This window comes from Petaurus breviceps, unplaced genomic scaffold, assembly GCF_028583685.1.
Source record: "Petaurus breviceps papuanus isolate PSGF00001 unplaced genomic scaffold, PetGlider_PUasm1.0 186, whole genome shotgun sequence".
Taxonomy (NCBI): domain Eukaryota; kingdom Metazoa; phylum Chordata; class Mammalia; order Diprotodontia; family Petauridae; genus Petaurus; species Petaurus breviceps.
Window position 1 is genome coordinate 7,343,492 of NW_027185798.1, and position 16,721 is coordinate 7,360,212.

At 44.5% G+C, this 16,721-nt stretch overlaps 1 protein-coding gene across 3 annotated transcripts in view; it reads right to left on the reverse strand.

The window, feature by feature from the left end:
• Positions 1-16,721, reverse strand: part of POR (cytochrome p450 oxidoreductase) — a 203,683-nt gene that overhangs the window by 35,806 nt on the left and 151,156 nt on the right. For all 3 annotated transcript variants that reach the window (XM_069089463.1, XM_069089464.1, XM_069089465.1), the window contains one exon: positions 8,484-8,670. In XM_069089463.1, the coding sequence (XP_068945564.1) occupies positions 8,484-8,656 (173 nt within the window). In that variant the 5' untranslated portion in view covers positions 8,657-8,670. The remainder of the gene's footprint in view (positions 1-8,483; positions 8,671-16,721) is intronic.

The window sequence follows — 16,721 nt, forward strand, 5'->3', positions numbered from 1 at the left end:
CAAAAAAAAGAAGTCTCATTTTTTTAAGGTAAAAGAGTATGAAACATCCAGGAAAAGAAGTGAGTTAGAATGTTCTAGATTCAGGAGACAATGGCCCGAAGAGGACTGACAGCCTCCCACACTTCAGTCTCCTCTTTCCAAAGCCAAATAAAGGAACAGTGATGCAGCCCAGGTGAGAAGTAAGAGATGTGCCTTGGCCCACAAAGGAGTCAATCCCAAGGCAGATGATCTGAGTTCCAGTTCTCCCAGAGGTAACAAGGCTTCAGACTGACTGTCACCAAAAGTCACAGACTTATTCCAGGACTGATAGCTCTAATCCTGAAAGACCCAAGTGTTGGACTACTTTAAAGTCACTTAGAGAGCTCACAATTTTCCTATTTTGATTATCAAGTCCCAAACAAGCATATTGATTTCTAGCTGGGTGGATGAGCTTGAGCTTTGGTTGGGCCTTAATCCTATGGGAGACAGAAACCACTGACTTCAAGAAAGAGAGGGGCTTTGGTTTTGTTAACACATCCTTACATCAAATTAAAAAACACTTACCAAAAAAAGGTAGCTCTAGATAAAATGTGGGAGATTATCCACATTGGAACAAGAATTTTAACTTCTAATTACATTATCTTTGAGATAACATATTCAAATAACTTCTAGAAAGTGTTATAAACAAATCACAATAGGCTCCCCATCATCTCATTCCTTACCAGTATCTTTAATGCAATGAACCAAGGGCAGTCCTTAAGCAGTGAAAAAGAGTCGGTTATGACCTGGGCACAAAGCTCTCATTACCCAACCCCCAAAACAATAAATTTCAGGGCTAAAAAAATATATGCCTTTTGATCAGGCTTGGTCAGGGCTTAGTCCAGACCCAACTGCAAAATCACATCAGTGAAATAAACAAGTAGTCCCTGAAGTACTTAGCTTCAAAGATATTCCTGAAACAATCAGCTTTTTAACAGAAGTAGACAGGCCTATAAGTATCTGAGTAAATAAGGCCAGGCAAGTTGTTAAATAAATTTGCTAAAGGTCAAAACGAGTAGTAAATGGCAGAGACGAGGCCCAGATTTTCAGACTCCAATCCAGCACTATTCAGATTTGTTATAATCTGAAAAATTATTTTAGAACTGAAAAAAAAATAGAAAAGCTTACCTTCCTTTTCCAAGCTAAAAAGCAAAGGGAAAATATAGCAATTACAATGGACACAATTAGGAGGAAAATCCAAATTAAAGGTTAGTCCCAAAGGTCCATAAGTGGTCAAATGGGAGGCCAAAGTCAAAGGTCCAGTGAGTTGGACTGAGATCAATAAAGTGAGTACAGAACCTTCTAACCTGGTCTTTGACAGAAGTGCACTCATCTCCATTTCCTAAATTACATCATGACATGTTCCTCCTGCCACACTCCCATGTCTTCAGCCCTCCATTAGCTCCAGGACAAAGTGTCACATCATCCTGATGGGCCTTTAAAGCTCTTCCTGTCTTTCCAATCTTCCTGCAGCCACACTGGCATACCTGCTGTTCCATCTCCCATCACCATGCTTTTGCGCTGGCTCTTTCCTCCCCATGCTTAGGATGCTCTCCCTCCAAACGCCACTGCCTGGAATCCCTGGCTGTCTTTAAGACTCAGCTCAAGCATTACCTCCTTTGGTAGGTCTTTTCCAATCTCCCCACCCAGTGCCATCTCCTTTAAGGGAACTTTCCATCTCCTCTGTATTTCTCAGTATTATTGATTTATATTGTTTCCCTTATTAGAATATAAGCTCCCCTTCTGTACAAACAAAGCCAATGTAACCAAGATTAAGAGGGAAGTGGAAAATTGGGAAAGAATTTTTACAACCAGTGTCTCTGATAAAGGCCTCATTTCTAAAATATACAGAGAATTGAGTCAAATCTATAAGAATACAAGTCATTCTCCAATTGATAAGTGGTTAAAGGATATAAATAGGCAGTTTTCAGAGGAAGAAATCAAAGATACCCACAAACATATGAAAAAATGCTCTAAATCACTATTGATTAGAGAAATGCAAATCAAAACAACTCTGAGGTACCACATCTTGCCAGTCAGATTGGCTAAGATGACAAAACAGGAAAATGACAAATGCTGGAGAGGATGTGGAAAAATTGGAGCATTAATGCATTGCTGGTGGAGTTGTGAACTGATTCAGCCATTCTGGAGAGCAATCTGGAACTGTGCTGTAATGGGAATGCAAATTTGGAAGATCTTACCTGCCCCTAGGCTAAAATGCACCTGAAGCCTGGGGAGGGAGGCTTGTTTTTCAGTAGATACTTCTTGATTGGCCAGTGAGTCAATAAGGTTGTTACATTCTCTGAGCCAGGAGAAGGCTATATAAGCCCTGATGTGTAGCTTTGTTTTGGGACTCACTTTGAGAAGTGTTCTGTGATTTGATCTGAATTATGGGAAGCCGTTGTTGAGAGTCCCCCGGCTTTGAAAAACCCAGATGTGGAAACCCAGATGTTGACTGGGTATGGATGTAATGGTTGGACAGTTTGGAAAGCTGTCTACTTGATCTGTTAATGTCTTGATAATTCTGTCTGTATATTTTGAAGTTTGGGGTGCTGACCTTTTTCCCCTGAACAAGGTAAACGATATATGTCTGACTGATTAAAGTAAGCTTGTTAACCCATTTTGAGTTGCTTTCCTTTAACAAAGCAGATCCAAGAACCTGTGTGAGCAGGCACCTTGGGGACACTGGGGTGTTTGCTGCTACAAAATGGCGTCACGAACAGGATCTGCAGAGTAAAAGGAAAGTATGGGGACTGGGATAATTGTTTGTTTCCCAGTTGTGGTAGCTGTGATTCTGTGGAGCATGGAGCAGGAGAGAAGAATGGCCTGCATGCAGACTTCGCTGAGCTGAGAGCAGGAATGGTGAGCTGCCTGCATCGGGACCTGAGCAGAAGCCAGGAGCGGCTGCCGCCTGCGGGAGGAGAAGGAACCCAGGAGTTCGGAATTCAGCCACAGGAAAAGATAAGAACTGAGCAGCAAAGCAGGTGCACTGAGTGTGTTTCCTGGCTGCATCCCACAGTTTGGGACCCAGGGGGAGGATGGACTTGTGACTATGGTGGGTGGGATGAAGTGCCTTGGATCCCCAGGGACCCCACCTTGTTGGTTTTGTTGCCCAGCCCCCCCTCCGTGCTTGGGGGGCGGGGGGGGGGCCGGATGTGGGGAAGGGCCCCCGGCCCCCCCCCCCAGAACTTTATTTGAACTCTTGTTTTGAATTGAGGTAATAATGCTATGTACTTTGTATTTGTTTAAGGCCCAGTGGCCACTTTGGTAACTTTAGTTCTGTACCTTGAAAATGTGACCTAAGAGATGTTTAGTGCTAATTCAAAAGTAAATTGTCTATGCTATGGGCATGAAAGATCTTGGGGTCGAATGTAATGGGAATGCAAATTTGGAAGATCTTCCCTGCCCCTAGGCTAAACTGCACCTGAAGCCTGGGGAGGGAGGCTTGTTTTTCAGTAGATACTTCTTGATTGGCCAGTGAGTCAATAAGGTTGTTACATTCTCTGAGCCAGGAGAAGGCTATATAAGCCCTGATGTATAGCTTTGTTTTGGGACTCACTTTGAGAAGTGTTCTGTGATTTGATCTGAATTCTGGGAAGCGTTATTGAGAGTCCCCTGGCTTTGAAAAACCCAGATGTGGAAACCCAGATGTTGACTGGGTATGGATGTAATGGCTGGACAGTTTGGAAAGCTATCTACTTGATCTGTTTCTGTCTTGATAATTCTGCCTGTATACTTTGAAGTTCAGGGTGCTGACTTTTTCCCTGAACAAGGTAAATGATATATGTCTGACTGATTAAAGTAAGCTTGTTAAGCCATTTTGAGTTGCTTTCCTTTAACAAAGCAGATCCAAGAACCTGTGGTGGCGGCAAACCCTGAGGACGCTTGGGGTGCTTGCTGCTACACGTACCTAAAGGGCTATAAATAAGTACATACCCTTTGACCCAGCAATACCACTTCTAGGGTTATATCCCAAAGAGATCATAGAAGAGGGAGGAAGACGGGTAAGTACAAAAATATTTATATCAGCTCTTTTTGTAGTGGCAAAGAATTGGAAATTAAGGGGATGCCCATCAACTGGGGAATGGCTGAACAAGTTGTGGTATATGAATGTAATGGAATACTATTGTGCTATAAGAAATGAAGAGCAGATGGACTTCATATTTACCTGGAGAGACTTATACAAACTGATGTTGAGTGAGAAGAGCAGAACTAGGAGAAATTTGTACACAATTACAGACACAATGTATGTGTGACGACCAACTTTGACAGACCAGGCTCTTCTCAGCAATGCGAGGTTATGAGACAACTCCAAAAGACTCATGATGGAAAGAGATGTCTACGTTCAGAGAAAGAACTACAGTCTGAATGCAGACTGAAGCAAACTACCTGCTCTCTTTTTCTTGTTTGGTTTTGTTTCCTCTTTCCCATTGTTCATTCCATCCGTCACAATCCTTCTTTATAACCCGACTAATGTCTAATGCAAAGTATTTGCAGATCCTATACTTGACTGCATGCCGCCATGGGGTGGGGTGGGGTGGGGGGGCGAGGAAAGGGATGGGGAGAAAATTTGAAACTCAAGGGACTGGAAGTGAATCTTGTAAACTAAAAGTAAACAAACAAATTAATAAAGACAAAAAAAAAGAATATAAGCTCCTTGAGGACTGGTAGTGTTCTTTACTTTTTTATTTTTCTATCTCTAGTGCTTAGCACAGTGCCTAGAACTAAGCACTTCACAGATGCTTGTTGACTAAGATTCAAAGGAATCTTTTAAGACAAAGAGGAAGACATAGCAAGGTTTATTAAAAATGTACTCATAATTTTTTAAAACACTACACTTTAAACATATCTAGATGAGTTAAAGGCCACCCTGGGGCAGCCAGGTGGCACAGTGAATAGAGAGACAGCCCTGGAGTCAGGAGGACCTAAGTTCAAACTTAATACTTACTAGCTGTGTAACCTCACTTAACCCCAATTGCCCTGCCTTCCCCCCTCCAAAAAAGCTAAATAAATAAAAATAAAAATTTAAAAATAAAAAGAGACCCTCATACCCTGTCTTAAATTCCAATTCTCTGAACAGGACAGTGGCAAGAACTGGCTTTGGAGTCAGGAGGCCAGGCCTGCCTCCTGGCCCAGCCACTCACTCCTTGTGCAATGTTGGCCAAGTCACTTCCCTCTCTGGGTCTCAATTTCCTCACCTGTAAAATGAGGAGCTTGGCCTAGATGATCTTTGAGGTTCTTTCCGGCTCTAAATCTATGATCCCCTTAATCACTAACTTCTGGTTGTCTATGCCCAACACCTCTGCTTCTTCACTCACCACTCTCTCCCCAATCCCTCCTAATATGGCTTCTATCTAACACAACCCCACCCCCCAAAAGTCTGCTAACGATCTCCTTCTCTTCCCTCTATATACCTTCCTCCACTCCCCACTCACCACCACTCCTCACTCACCACCACTCCTCTGGGCAGACGACTTCCAAATCTATTATCATCAGTTCTGAGTTCTCTTCTGAGCTCCAGGCCTACCTAGAGGACACCTCTACCACAAGCTCCTCACACTTACCATGTCTAGAGCCAGGCTTGTTATCTTTGCCTTTAAACCTGCTTCTCCCTCTAAATTAACTCCTACTGACTGTGGAACCAATGTCACACGGTCAGCCATATTTAAAACCTTGGGCCACCTCTGCTCTTCCTTCTCCCTTACCTCTCCTATCCAATCAGCTCCCAAGTTTAATCAACTCCAATTCTACAACTGCTATTACATCATCTCTCCCTCTCTAATCCCACAGCCACAAGCCTAATTACCAACCAACCACCAGTCTTCCTTCCCATTTTTTTCCTATCTGCTCCAACCAGTCCTTCAACCCTGATGCTGGAATAATCCTTTTCATGCAAGGATCTGGCCATACCACTGCTCTGTTTAAACATCCTCAGGGACTCATAACTGCTTACCAAAGACAATTCAAACCCCTTTACCTGGCATTCGAGGCCCTCCACAATATGGCACCACCCTGTCCCTCCAGTCTTACCTCATCATATGACCTTCTACAAACTCTATGTTCCATCATCAGTGGACAAACATTCTCTCCCTCATCTCTGCCAAACTCTCAGGCCTCTGTCCCATGAATCATATCCTTCCCTATCTCTGTATGCTTGGTGAATTCCTGCCCTCCTCTTTCTTCAAAGCCCAAATGCAATGCCATCTTCCCCACGTATCTCCATTAGATTGATCTGACATAGCACATTGTTTTGTAACTTTCTGAAAGCACTTAACCATAATCCACTTTTTGCATGAAATCCCAGTTTGTCTTATTCTCCCTTGTAAACTCCAAAAAGTAGAAAAGACTGTTTTACCTGAACTGCTTCCCTCTTCAGTCTCTCTTCAGGACAATGTTCTGCATGAAGCAGGTGCCTAATCAATTCTTTTCTTAAGTTATGATTTATTCTAGTTTCTTTTTTTTTTTTTGCTTTTTTGGAGGGGGGAAGGCAGGGCAATTGGGGTTAAGTGACTTGCCTCCCAAGGTCACACGGCTGTTAAGTGTCTGAGGTGGTATTTGAACTCAGGTCTCACTGTGCCACCTAGCTTCCCCAATCAATTCTTTTGATCAATTTGTTGATGCTTATTTTTGTTTGGTTGGTTTTTACAAACTCTTTGCTACTATTTGCATCTTTTTTGTTTTATTTTTTCTTTCTCTTGATTTTTTCTCTTTTGTTCTAATTCTTCTTTCACAACAGGACTAATATGGAAATATGTTTAATATGACCACACATATATAACCTATATCGATTGCTTGCCTTCTGGGAGGGAGGGAGAAAAAAGTTTGAAATTCAAAATCTTATAAAAGTGAATGTTGAAAACTTCATACATAATTGGGGGGAAACACTATTTTTAAAAAGTACTATCATCTCTGTGAATATACACTTGCTGCAGAATGGTAACATAGGCTTACATTTTTCATTAAACAAAACAATGTAGGGGTGTGTTCTGGCTGATTGCCTAAGACAGGAGAAAAAATAACCCCAGAGAACTGGTTCTAACTCATTGCAATAAAGATACTTAATCTCCTTACACTTTTACCTTTATCTGTTTAAAATCACTTTGGTAAATAAATAACTCAGTACCTACAATTATAAAGCTAGTTCATTCAATTTCAGATTATAAGAATAGTTCAGAGTTGTGTGACCTTGGGCAAGTCACTTAACCCCAATTGTCCTGTCCTCCCTTCCCCCACCAAAAAAGAAAAAAAAATAGCTTGGACAAGTATTTTCAAAGCCCCTGCCTCAAGGGGGATCTGACATGTCACTGCTCAGTTCCCCGGGCAGCTCTGAGGGTGGAGTGGGTGGATGTGGTGTGTGGATTCCTGAGGGTGAGGGTGCCCTCGACTAAGAAAGTCATAGGTGCAGACGCAAAAATCAAACACTTCAGAAAACTATGTCCATCTCTGAATTCATTCATTCCACAAATGCCCACCCTGTCCAGGGCCCAGAGCTAGGGGAGACCCAAATTTTAACTAAAAGACAGTTGCTACCCCCTATGGAATTCACAGTCTGGTCAGGGAAAGGAAGGAGACACCAAGAACTTCGTCCTCTGGTGGCTGGTGGATGCCATCATTTTGGCTACACCCCCAACAACAAGGCCGACTTGCTGAGACCTCTGTCCTTGTCTGACACCCAAGGTGTTAGGGGTCGGTCCAAGCATCCCAGGGAACACTCACCCACAGGCTCTCAAGCCTCATCCTCAACCATGGCCAGGCCATCTTTTTCCATAATATACTTCCCGGACAATATCTTTGATGCTGATTCTTCTTCAAAGTTTCCTATTCATGGTGACCCACGAAGCAAGTATATATGAAAACATGATACTGCAATGTGCTGGATGAAGTAATGGCAGGTCAAGAGGGGAAAGGTTCATGGAGCAGGCAACCAGGATGCATTTTAAAGAAAGAAAAATGTCATCTTCTAGTGGAAGAGACATGATATTTTTTAAAAATAGAACACCCCTTACTCCGCCTATGTACTTGAGCTGTCTGTGACGTTCTGACTTTGCACTTTTCCTACCACATGTGGCCCTCTAGGTCCTCAGGCTCCCCACCACTGCCCTATGCTGTTAATACTGATTTGCTATCTTAGGGAGCCTGACTGGGAACTCAGCCCTCTTTGTACAGCCTTCTTCACAAAGGCCTCTGGGTTTGAACAATGAGAGTGTGGTAAAAACACATGTCAAGGGTCATGGTTGAAAACTACACTATGACTTAGAGACAAATGGTCTGGCATGTGTGGGTTGCAAAGACCTGTCTTGTCTCTTTAGAGACAAGGCCTCCTTAGTCTGGGAGCAAGAGTGAACCAAGACTGGGCCTCAGAGAGCTGGATCCCCACCAAGGCTGGCTCAGACCTAGGCCAATGAGGACAGGGCAGGGATGTGGGGGGTGGGCAGGAAAGGGAAGGGGAAGCTGAAATCACTTACGGAGGCTGGATTTTGGTGAACTCCGGGATCTCTTCCTTTTTCTTTCTGAAGAAGAACCAGTAGGTCAGGAGGCCCACAATAAGGGAAAAGAGAAACATGTCGGTCATGCTGAAAAGGGAGACATCCTCGGCTCCAGCCTCAGGAGCAGCGGCACTGGTGTCCATGTCTGCCATGCTGATCTGTTTTACTGAGGAGAAAAACAAGACCTAAATTCACAAAGAAGCAAAGATAGGGGGCCTCGGCCCAAAGTCAGGGCGAGACTGTGCCATGAGGCCTAAGCCTCAACTGTACATGGCTCCCAAGAGTTCCAGGACCCACCATGCCTCAATGAGGGTAGAGGCCAGGGTGATCCTACGAGGCTGCAAACCGAGTTATTGGCAGTATTCGCTTTCTGCATCCACTGTGCCCAGCTCCACAAGGACAGCACCAGGGGTGGTCATGTACAGCAAAGGAAGGCCCCCCGCAGAAAGGAGCAAGGCTACCTGCCTCCTGGACTGTCACCAACCAGAACTGGCTCTTCCACATTCTCATACCTGGCAGGCAGGTAAGCCTGCCATGAGGCAGCAAAGCAAGAAAAGTCATGTATGAAACCTCTGGGACCCCATTTATCTGGCTTATTAACAATGTACCTCTACCTACTCAGACCAAAGTTGGTGTCACTTCACACTTTCCCTGAGTTGCTGATATCACTCTCTATAATGAATGGAGGAGGAAATGCTTCATGCCAGGGGAATTTCCTTGTACAAAGGAGTATTTATCACACAGACTCACAGGACCTTTGAATCATACCTAGGACATGAAAGGGACATCAGAGGTCATCGAATCCAGCCTCTTTGTTTTACAGATGAGAAAACTGAGGCCCACAGAGCTGAAGTCACTTATGGCACCACCAGAATTTGAACCTGGGGTCTCTGATTACTCTGCTGTATCACATTACATTCCTGGCAGAGGAGCCCCCCTTTTCATAAGACACCCTCCTTAGGAGAGCCTGCCCCGAAGACTTTAGGTCTAACTTCTTAGCATGCTGACATCACCAGTATACCACAATCAATGAGCTCCACCTATGGGCCCCAGCTCTCCTAAGTCCTCCTGCCTAGAGAGTTCAAAGGGACAAAGTCTATCTGACCTTGAACTTCCAACTCAGAGGTTTCCTAGAAATAATTTTCCAAATCTGCAGTATTTTTCTTGTTAGATCACAAGAGTCTGATTCTTTTCTTTCTCAATAACTAATATTAAAAGTGTGTTTCTAAGCATAGTTTTGGAGTTGACTTATACTACTCTACTGGACAAAGGGAGGTAAGTGAGAATTCCAAAGATCTAAAAGAAAGGTACAGAAAAGATCTTTTCAAGAGCGATTAGAGGGGGACTGGGAACATTTAACCATCTTCTCCTTCCACCAAATGATGTTTACTTGGATGGGTCATGGTTAAATCCACTTAGCAGTCACCCGGTGACATTACTACTCACATCAATCTGCTTCAGGGACATCAGACAGGGACAGGAGATTATTTTTATTTATATTATTACGACATTATAATATATTATATAATATTTATATTATTATTATTAATAAATGTTTTTGACAAAGTGAAGGATTTCTGAAGTATCTGTCTCAAAGAAACTCATGTTCTTTGGAGAGATTACTCACTCATTCATACTACACCCAAAAGAGGAAAAAAGTCATTTTCCTCATTTTTCAAGAAATTTAAGGGATGAATATCTCAAGGCAACAGGTCCATTGGAGCCCAACAAAACCGTGAGGATTGTCCAGCATCAGCTTTTTCTTCTGTAACGTTAAAATAGACATTGAGAAGGGACAGCGAAGAACTGGAAACAAGGTAGATGGCCAGCAATGGGAGAATGGCCGATCAAGCAGTGAAATGTAACGCTAACAGAACATCAGAACATCGCTGCACCATTAGAAATCAGCCAGCCAAGGGCATTGGAGAGGCTTTTTATCTGGGTAGAGCACTGGGCTAAGAGCCAGAACGCAAAAGCCTCCACCATCCTGCCCTCAAGGAGCTCACATTTTGGTGGGGAAGACAAAAGCCAAACTGAAGCTAATCAACAGAAGGCAGGCACAGAGGTGAAGGACTGGGAAAGGCTTCTTGGTAGTAGGAGGAAATCAGCCTCTTGTGATCTAAACCACAAGAAAAGTCCTTCAGGCTTGGAAAACCATCCCTAAAAATCTTCCAGTGAGCAAGTGTGAGCTCTGGTACTTTCAGACACTTCTAGAAGGGGGGACTTGAGCTGGAATTTGAATAGCTGGAGGCCAGGGAACACTACCACAGAAGCCCAGAAAGGAGAGCAGCAAAAGATGGGAGGGAGAGAATAACAAGCGTGGAGAGCAAGTGAAAACTGGAGTATGTTGTCTGAGGACCAGCAAAGAGACTGGTGTCACTGGATCACAGAGTGCCAGAGGCAAGTAAGTGAGAGAAGGTCGGAAAGGGGGAAGGGAGGATGGGGTTTAGCTTACAAAAGGCTCTGAAGGCCAGAGTATTTTATTTTTGATTCTGGAGCAGTCAGAAGTTCGCTGTAGTTTACTGAGTAGCGGAGTGACATGCTCAGACTGAAACTTTAGCACAATCTGGTGGCTGAATGGAGAATGGACTGGAATGGGGAGAGACCTGAGGCAGGCCAACCCACCAGCAGCTATTACACCATGGTCCAGGCACGAGGTGATGGGGGCCTGCCCTAGAGAGGTGGCAGTGATTGGGAAGAATTCAAGAGATGTTGCAAAGGTGAAATCTGACAGGCCTTGGCACCAGATTGAACATTACGATAGTGAGGAGCTAAGGGTGACTGCTAGGTGGTAAACTTGGGGACTGGGAGGATGGGGTTGTCCTCCATAGTAACAGGAAGGTAGGAGCAGGGAAGAGTTTTGGGGGAAAGAAAATGAGTTTAGTTTTGGAGATGATGAATTTAAGACATCTATGGGACATCGGGTTAAGGCAGCTGAAGATGTAAGACAGGGGGTCAAGAGAAAGAACAGAGAGGGAGCAGACTTTGAAAATCAAAGCAAAGGGATGAACACTGAATCCATGAAAGCCTAGATCACCGGAAGAGATTATCTAGAGAGAGAAGAGGGCCCAGGAGAGTCCTGTGGGACCCCCAAAGTTAGTGGTTGTCACTTGGAAGAAGATCTAACTAAGAACACTGAGAAGGAATGGTCAGGCAAGCAGGAGGAGAACCAAGAGGGAGCCATGGGACATAAGCCTAGAGAAGGATCGAGAAGATGGTGATTAACAGTGTCAAAACCCGAAGAGGTCAAGGACATGGACTGGGAAAAGGTCACAGAGCTGCTGACTAGGAGATCCTTGGACAGTCATTTCAGATGAATAAGGGCTAAGAAGAGAGGGAAGAAAGTAGACACATCAGTGGCAGTAGCTTCTCAATACAAAAAGATGGCCGACTATGGAATGAGAATCTGTAGAGATGAATGGGTCAAGAGGTGTTTAGAAGAGACACAGGCATGTATGCAGGAAGATAAATGAGAGAATGAAGATGACAGGACCATCTGCTGGGCTGGAACAGGATCCCTTGTGCACATACAGATGTTTGCCTTGGTAAGGAAATGTGAGACGGGCTAAAGGAGAGAGTGGCAGATGGCATCTGGACAGCATGAAAGTTAACTAGTTAGTCAAGGGATCAAGATGGAAGTGATGGTGGCTGGGAAAGAACCAAGGGGCTGAGGGGTTGGAGGTTTTGAACCTTAAGACTCAGAGCTGTTGGGGAAGTTCTCAGCAGCCCCTGTCAAGACTTCCTACCCTAGATGGGATCTTGCTACCCTGCAGAATGAACCAAACAGTCCTTGAACCCCACATTATTGTAGGTCATTTGCCTTCAAGAATCACCTTGGAGCAACCATGACAAGGACTTTAAGCTTACATTCTGACACACAGCAGAATGTGACTATATCTCTATTAATGAAGAAATCATTCTTTGTCAGAAAAAAGTATCCAAGAGTCTAAAGCTACAAGGGACTAGCAGATTGTTAATCCAACACTTCCTTCCCTCCCCCTCTTGCCCCCCACTTCTCCCTTCAGAATTAAGGTGATGAAAAGAGAAAGGAAAGGCCTCAACTTAGACCCAGGCAAGGACAAATCTGAGGGAGGGAACATGTTGGTAGGCGTGCCTGTGCGAAAACATGACAGCTCTAGAAACAGAAGGGAGAAATGAGCAATGTGACCTTAGACAGGTAGCTTGACCTCTCTGGGTGCCTGGTGTGCCAAGTGAGCACAGTATACCTTGAGTTAGAAAAGATGATCAAGGCCATCTAGTATAGGCCGGGGCCTAGCAAAGAGTTCTCAACCCATGGCTCAGCCAAGCTTTCCAGAGGAACAGGGGCCTAGTGAAAGGAGACGGCCCTTGGGCCGCCACTCAAGTCCTCCTGACCCAAAGGAATAAACCAGGCTTACCTTCAAAGTCCACTGAATGAGGCGAGGGGTGGTTTCAGGGAATGCTGAGCAAGAAGGCAGCTAAGCTGGAGAGGAAAGAGAGCCAGCAGCACAGAGAAGGTGCCAAGGACAGAGAACACAGCACTAAGGACTGACTGTCCTTTCTCCTTCAGCTTTGAGAATAAAAAGAACTAGGATCTGTAGGCAGTGCTGCTCTGAGGTGGCTAAGGAAGGTCTGGGTCTCTGCCTGCCTGCCTGCTCCCCCACCTCCTATACACACACATACCCCCATATATATATATGTATGTATGTATGTATACATATACATATATATACACATACATACATATAGTCACACACACAGTCATAGACTCACACTCAGTCATACACACTCACACAGTCACACACTCATACACACAGTCACACACACTCACGGTCACTCACACACAGTCATATACTCATACACTCAGTCATACACACTCATACACAAAGTCACACACACTCACATACAGTCACACAGTCATATATTCACACACACAGTCATACACACTCAGTCACTCACACACAGTCAACACAGTCACAGTCACACACTCATATACAGTCACACACAGTCATATACTCATACACTCAGTCATACACACTCTCACAATCACAGTCACACACAGTCATTCACACACAGTCATATACTCATAGTCATACACAGTCACACACAGTCACACACACTCATAGTCATACACTCACAGTCACACACAATCATATACTCACAGTCACTCACACACAGCCACACTCATTCACACACACTCTCACAGTCACACACATTCACATACAGTCACACAGTCATATATTCATACACTCACAGTCATACACACTCTCACAGTCAGTCACACACATTCAGTCATTCACACAGTCATATACTCAGTCATACACAGTCACACACACTCAAACACAGTCATAGTCACACACACTCACAGTCACAGTCACACACAATCATATACTCACACAGTCATACACATTCACACAGTCACTCACACACAGCCACACACACTCATACACACACAGTCACATACACTCACATACACACACACAGAGCCACTCCAGTCACTCACATACTCACATACAGTCACTCACACAGTCATTCACACACACAGCCATTCCAGTCACTCACACACAGCCACTCCAGTCACTCACACATAGTCACACACACTCACATACAGTCCCCCACACAGTCATACACAGTCACTCACACACAGTCATATACTCACACTCACAGTCATACACACTCACAGTCACACACCCTCATACACACAGTCACACATACTCACACTCACTCACAATCGTACACACTCACACAGTCACAGTCAGACACACTCACATATAGTCCCACACATAGTCACTCACACACAGCCACTCCAGTCACTCACATACAGTCACACACACAGAGTCACTCACAGTCATACACACAGTCACTCAAACACACACAGCCACTCCAGTCACTCACATACTCACATACAATCACTCACACACACACAGCCACTCCAGTCACTCACACAGTCACACACACCCATACACACACACAGTCACACACACTCACATACAGTCCCTCACACAGTCATACACACTCAATCACTCACATAGTCATATACTCACACACACACTCATACAGTCACACATACACATCACCCTTCAGTCACTTATCTCAAACTAATTTCCCTGTGTCAGAAAGGTGTGTGTGTATGGCTGATCATTATCCCCCTTATTACTTGAACATAGATTATAAGAGTTCCTCTTCCCAAGGCTCTAAGGTCACCAGAGATGTCCTCACAGCAACCTAAGAAGCAGAGACTCCAAGTATGGTCCCTTGTCAGAAAGGAGCAAATGGAAGGGAAGGACCTTGCTCAAGGTTCCAGGAAAGAAGTGGCAGCACTGCCATCAAAACTCACACAGGCCTCCACACACCCATAGACATACACAGGCTCACACAGGCCCGCACAAACACTCACACACGGACTCACATAGGCTTTCGTGCACACACACACAGAGGCATAGGCTCTCTCTCACACACGTACACACACACACACACATACACACACTAGTGCACAAGCTGGCCCACAGGCACATTTAAAAAGAGAAACAAACAGGAGTCCAAAGAAAAGGAATCTGCTTCAGGATGAACACACTAATACAAAGAGGAAAGAAGTCAACGATCCCGAATCAGACATTTTAGGTTCTTTTCAAGCTGCTTTTATTTTAATGCTGCTTCTATTAAATCAAGAGGAGAAAGAAAAGCCTCTCGGGCTCCCCTTAAGCCCTCCAGGATAAAAAGCAGCCAAGAGCACCCTCCCCAGGATAAAGCCCTTTCCCCACACCAGCCACTTGAGACAGCTTCCTAAAGAGCCCGTCTGGGGGAAGGGCCTGCTGCTGTTTTGCATACAATTTGCTCCCATCCTGCCTTAGCTTTGGAAAAGAGTGTCATCTAGGAAAATGTCATCCACATGCAGAGAGAAGCTGACCATTTTCTTTTTGTTTGGGTGGTTTGGTTCTTTCTTTCTCGTGGTTTCTCCCATTTGTTTTAATTCTTCTATACCACATGACTAATGTGAAAATGTTCAACAGGAATGTATACGTACAGCCTATATCAGACTGCAAGCTGTCGGGGGGGGGCGGGGGCGGGGATTTAAAACCTATGGAAGTAAATGCTGAAAACTAAAAATAAATGAATTAAATTTTAAAAAAGAAAAGAAAAGAATGTCCTGTAGCAGGGAGAAATCCCCAGGAAGTTCCTGGAGGTAAGTGCCAGATTTTATCACCTCCAGAGGAGAGTCTGGTCCAGGCTTCTAAATGCCTAAGCTACCTCCTGTTAGTCCCCTTCCCCCAAAGGGGCTCTGCCATTCACATTCTCCCCCCCCCCCCCCCCCCCCGTGGGCAAGGCAACTAGGAATCAGAATGAGACACCACAATGAAAAACCTCCTTTTACAAAAGCAGAGTTTACCTCTAATGAGAGAACACTGAGTGAGGGGTATTTGAAAAGGTAGAGAACTCCTTTCCCAACCTGGATGGGAATCTTCACTGGAGTCAACAACATCAATTCAGTGACTGGGTGAAAAGCCCTCCCTCTCTTGCTAATACACTTGCTCAGACCTCTTCACAACAGCCACGATTTAACCCTGGTTAAATTTAAATCAATCAGTAATAGGTTCAAAGCTTTGCATAGTTAAGAGAATACACTATGACTAAAGCTACCAAGGATGGATCTCTATCTCTGCAGTCTTGAGCCGCCCCCCTCCCCCGACCCATCCCCAGACTCAAGGGTTCTTCCACAAAGCTCAGCTCCTCCACCTTCTTTCCTCCAAGCAAAACAAAGCGCCCACCACCAAGCTCAGTGCAACAGGGGCCGTCTTGTTCCACATCATGGACACAAAAAGGCAGGCTGGATAGAGAGCTCATATTTACTGATCACCCAAAGCTAATAATGATTGCTAAGAGTTTGGATGGCTTATCATCAAAGAACACAAGCTGAAACAGAGGAGGAGGATCAGGGTCAACACGCCAAAGAACTAGGGCTACATGTGGATGTCTGAATTTTGGATCACAACTGTAGGGGGGGGGGCCGGGCGGGTAGGGAGAGACAGACAGGCAGAGAGAGAGAGAGCAGGCAGAGAGAGAGAGAGAGCAGAGAGAGAACTAAGAAGGCAGACGTTAACAACAGCTTACTTAAAAGTCAATAGTCACAACAAAGGGAAGATCCAAGCATTACCATGGAGGAAATGGAAAGCAGGAAAGTGGCAAAAGCCCAGATTTCACAGAATGCTTTTTTGTTGGCATTTAAGCATTGGAACATTA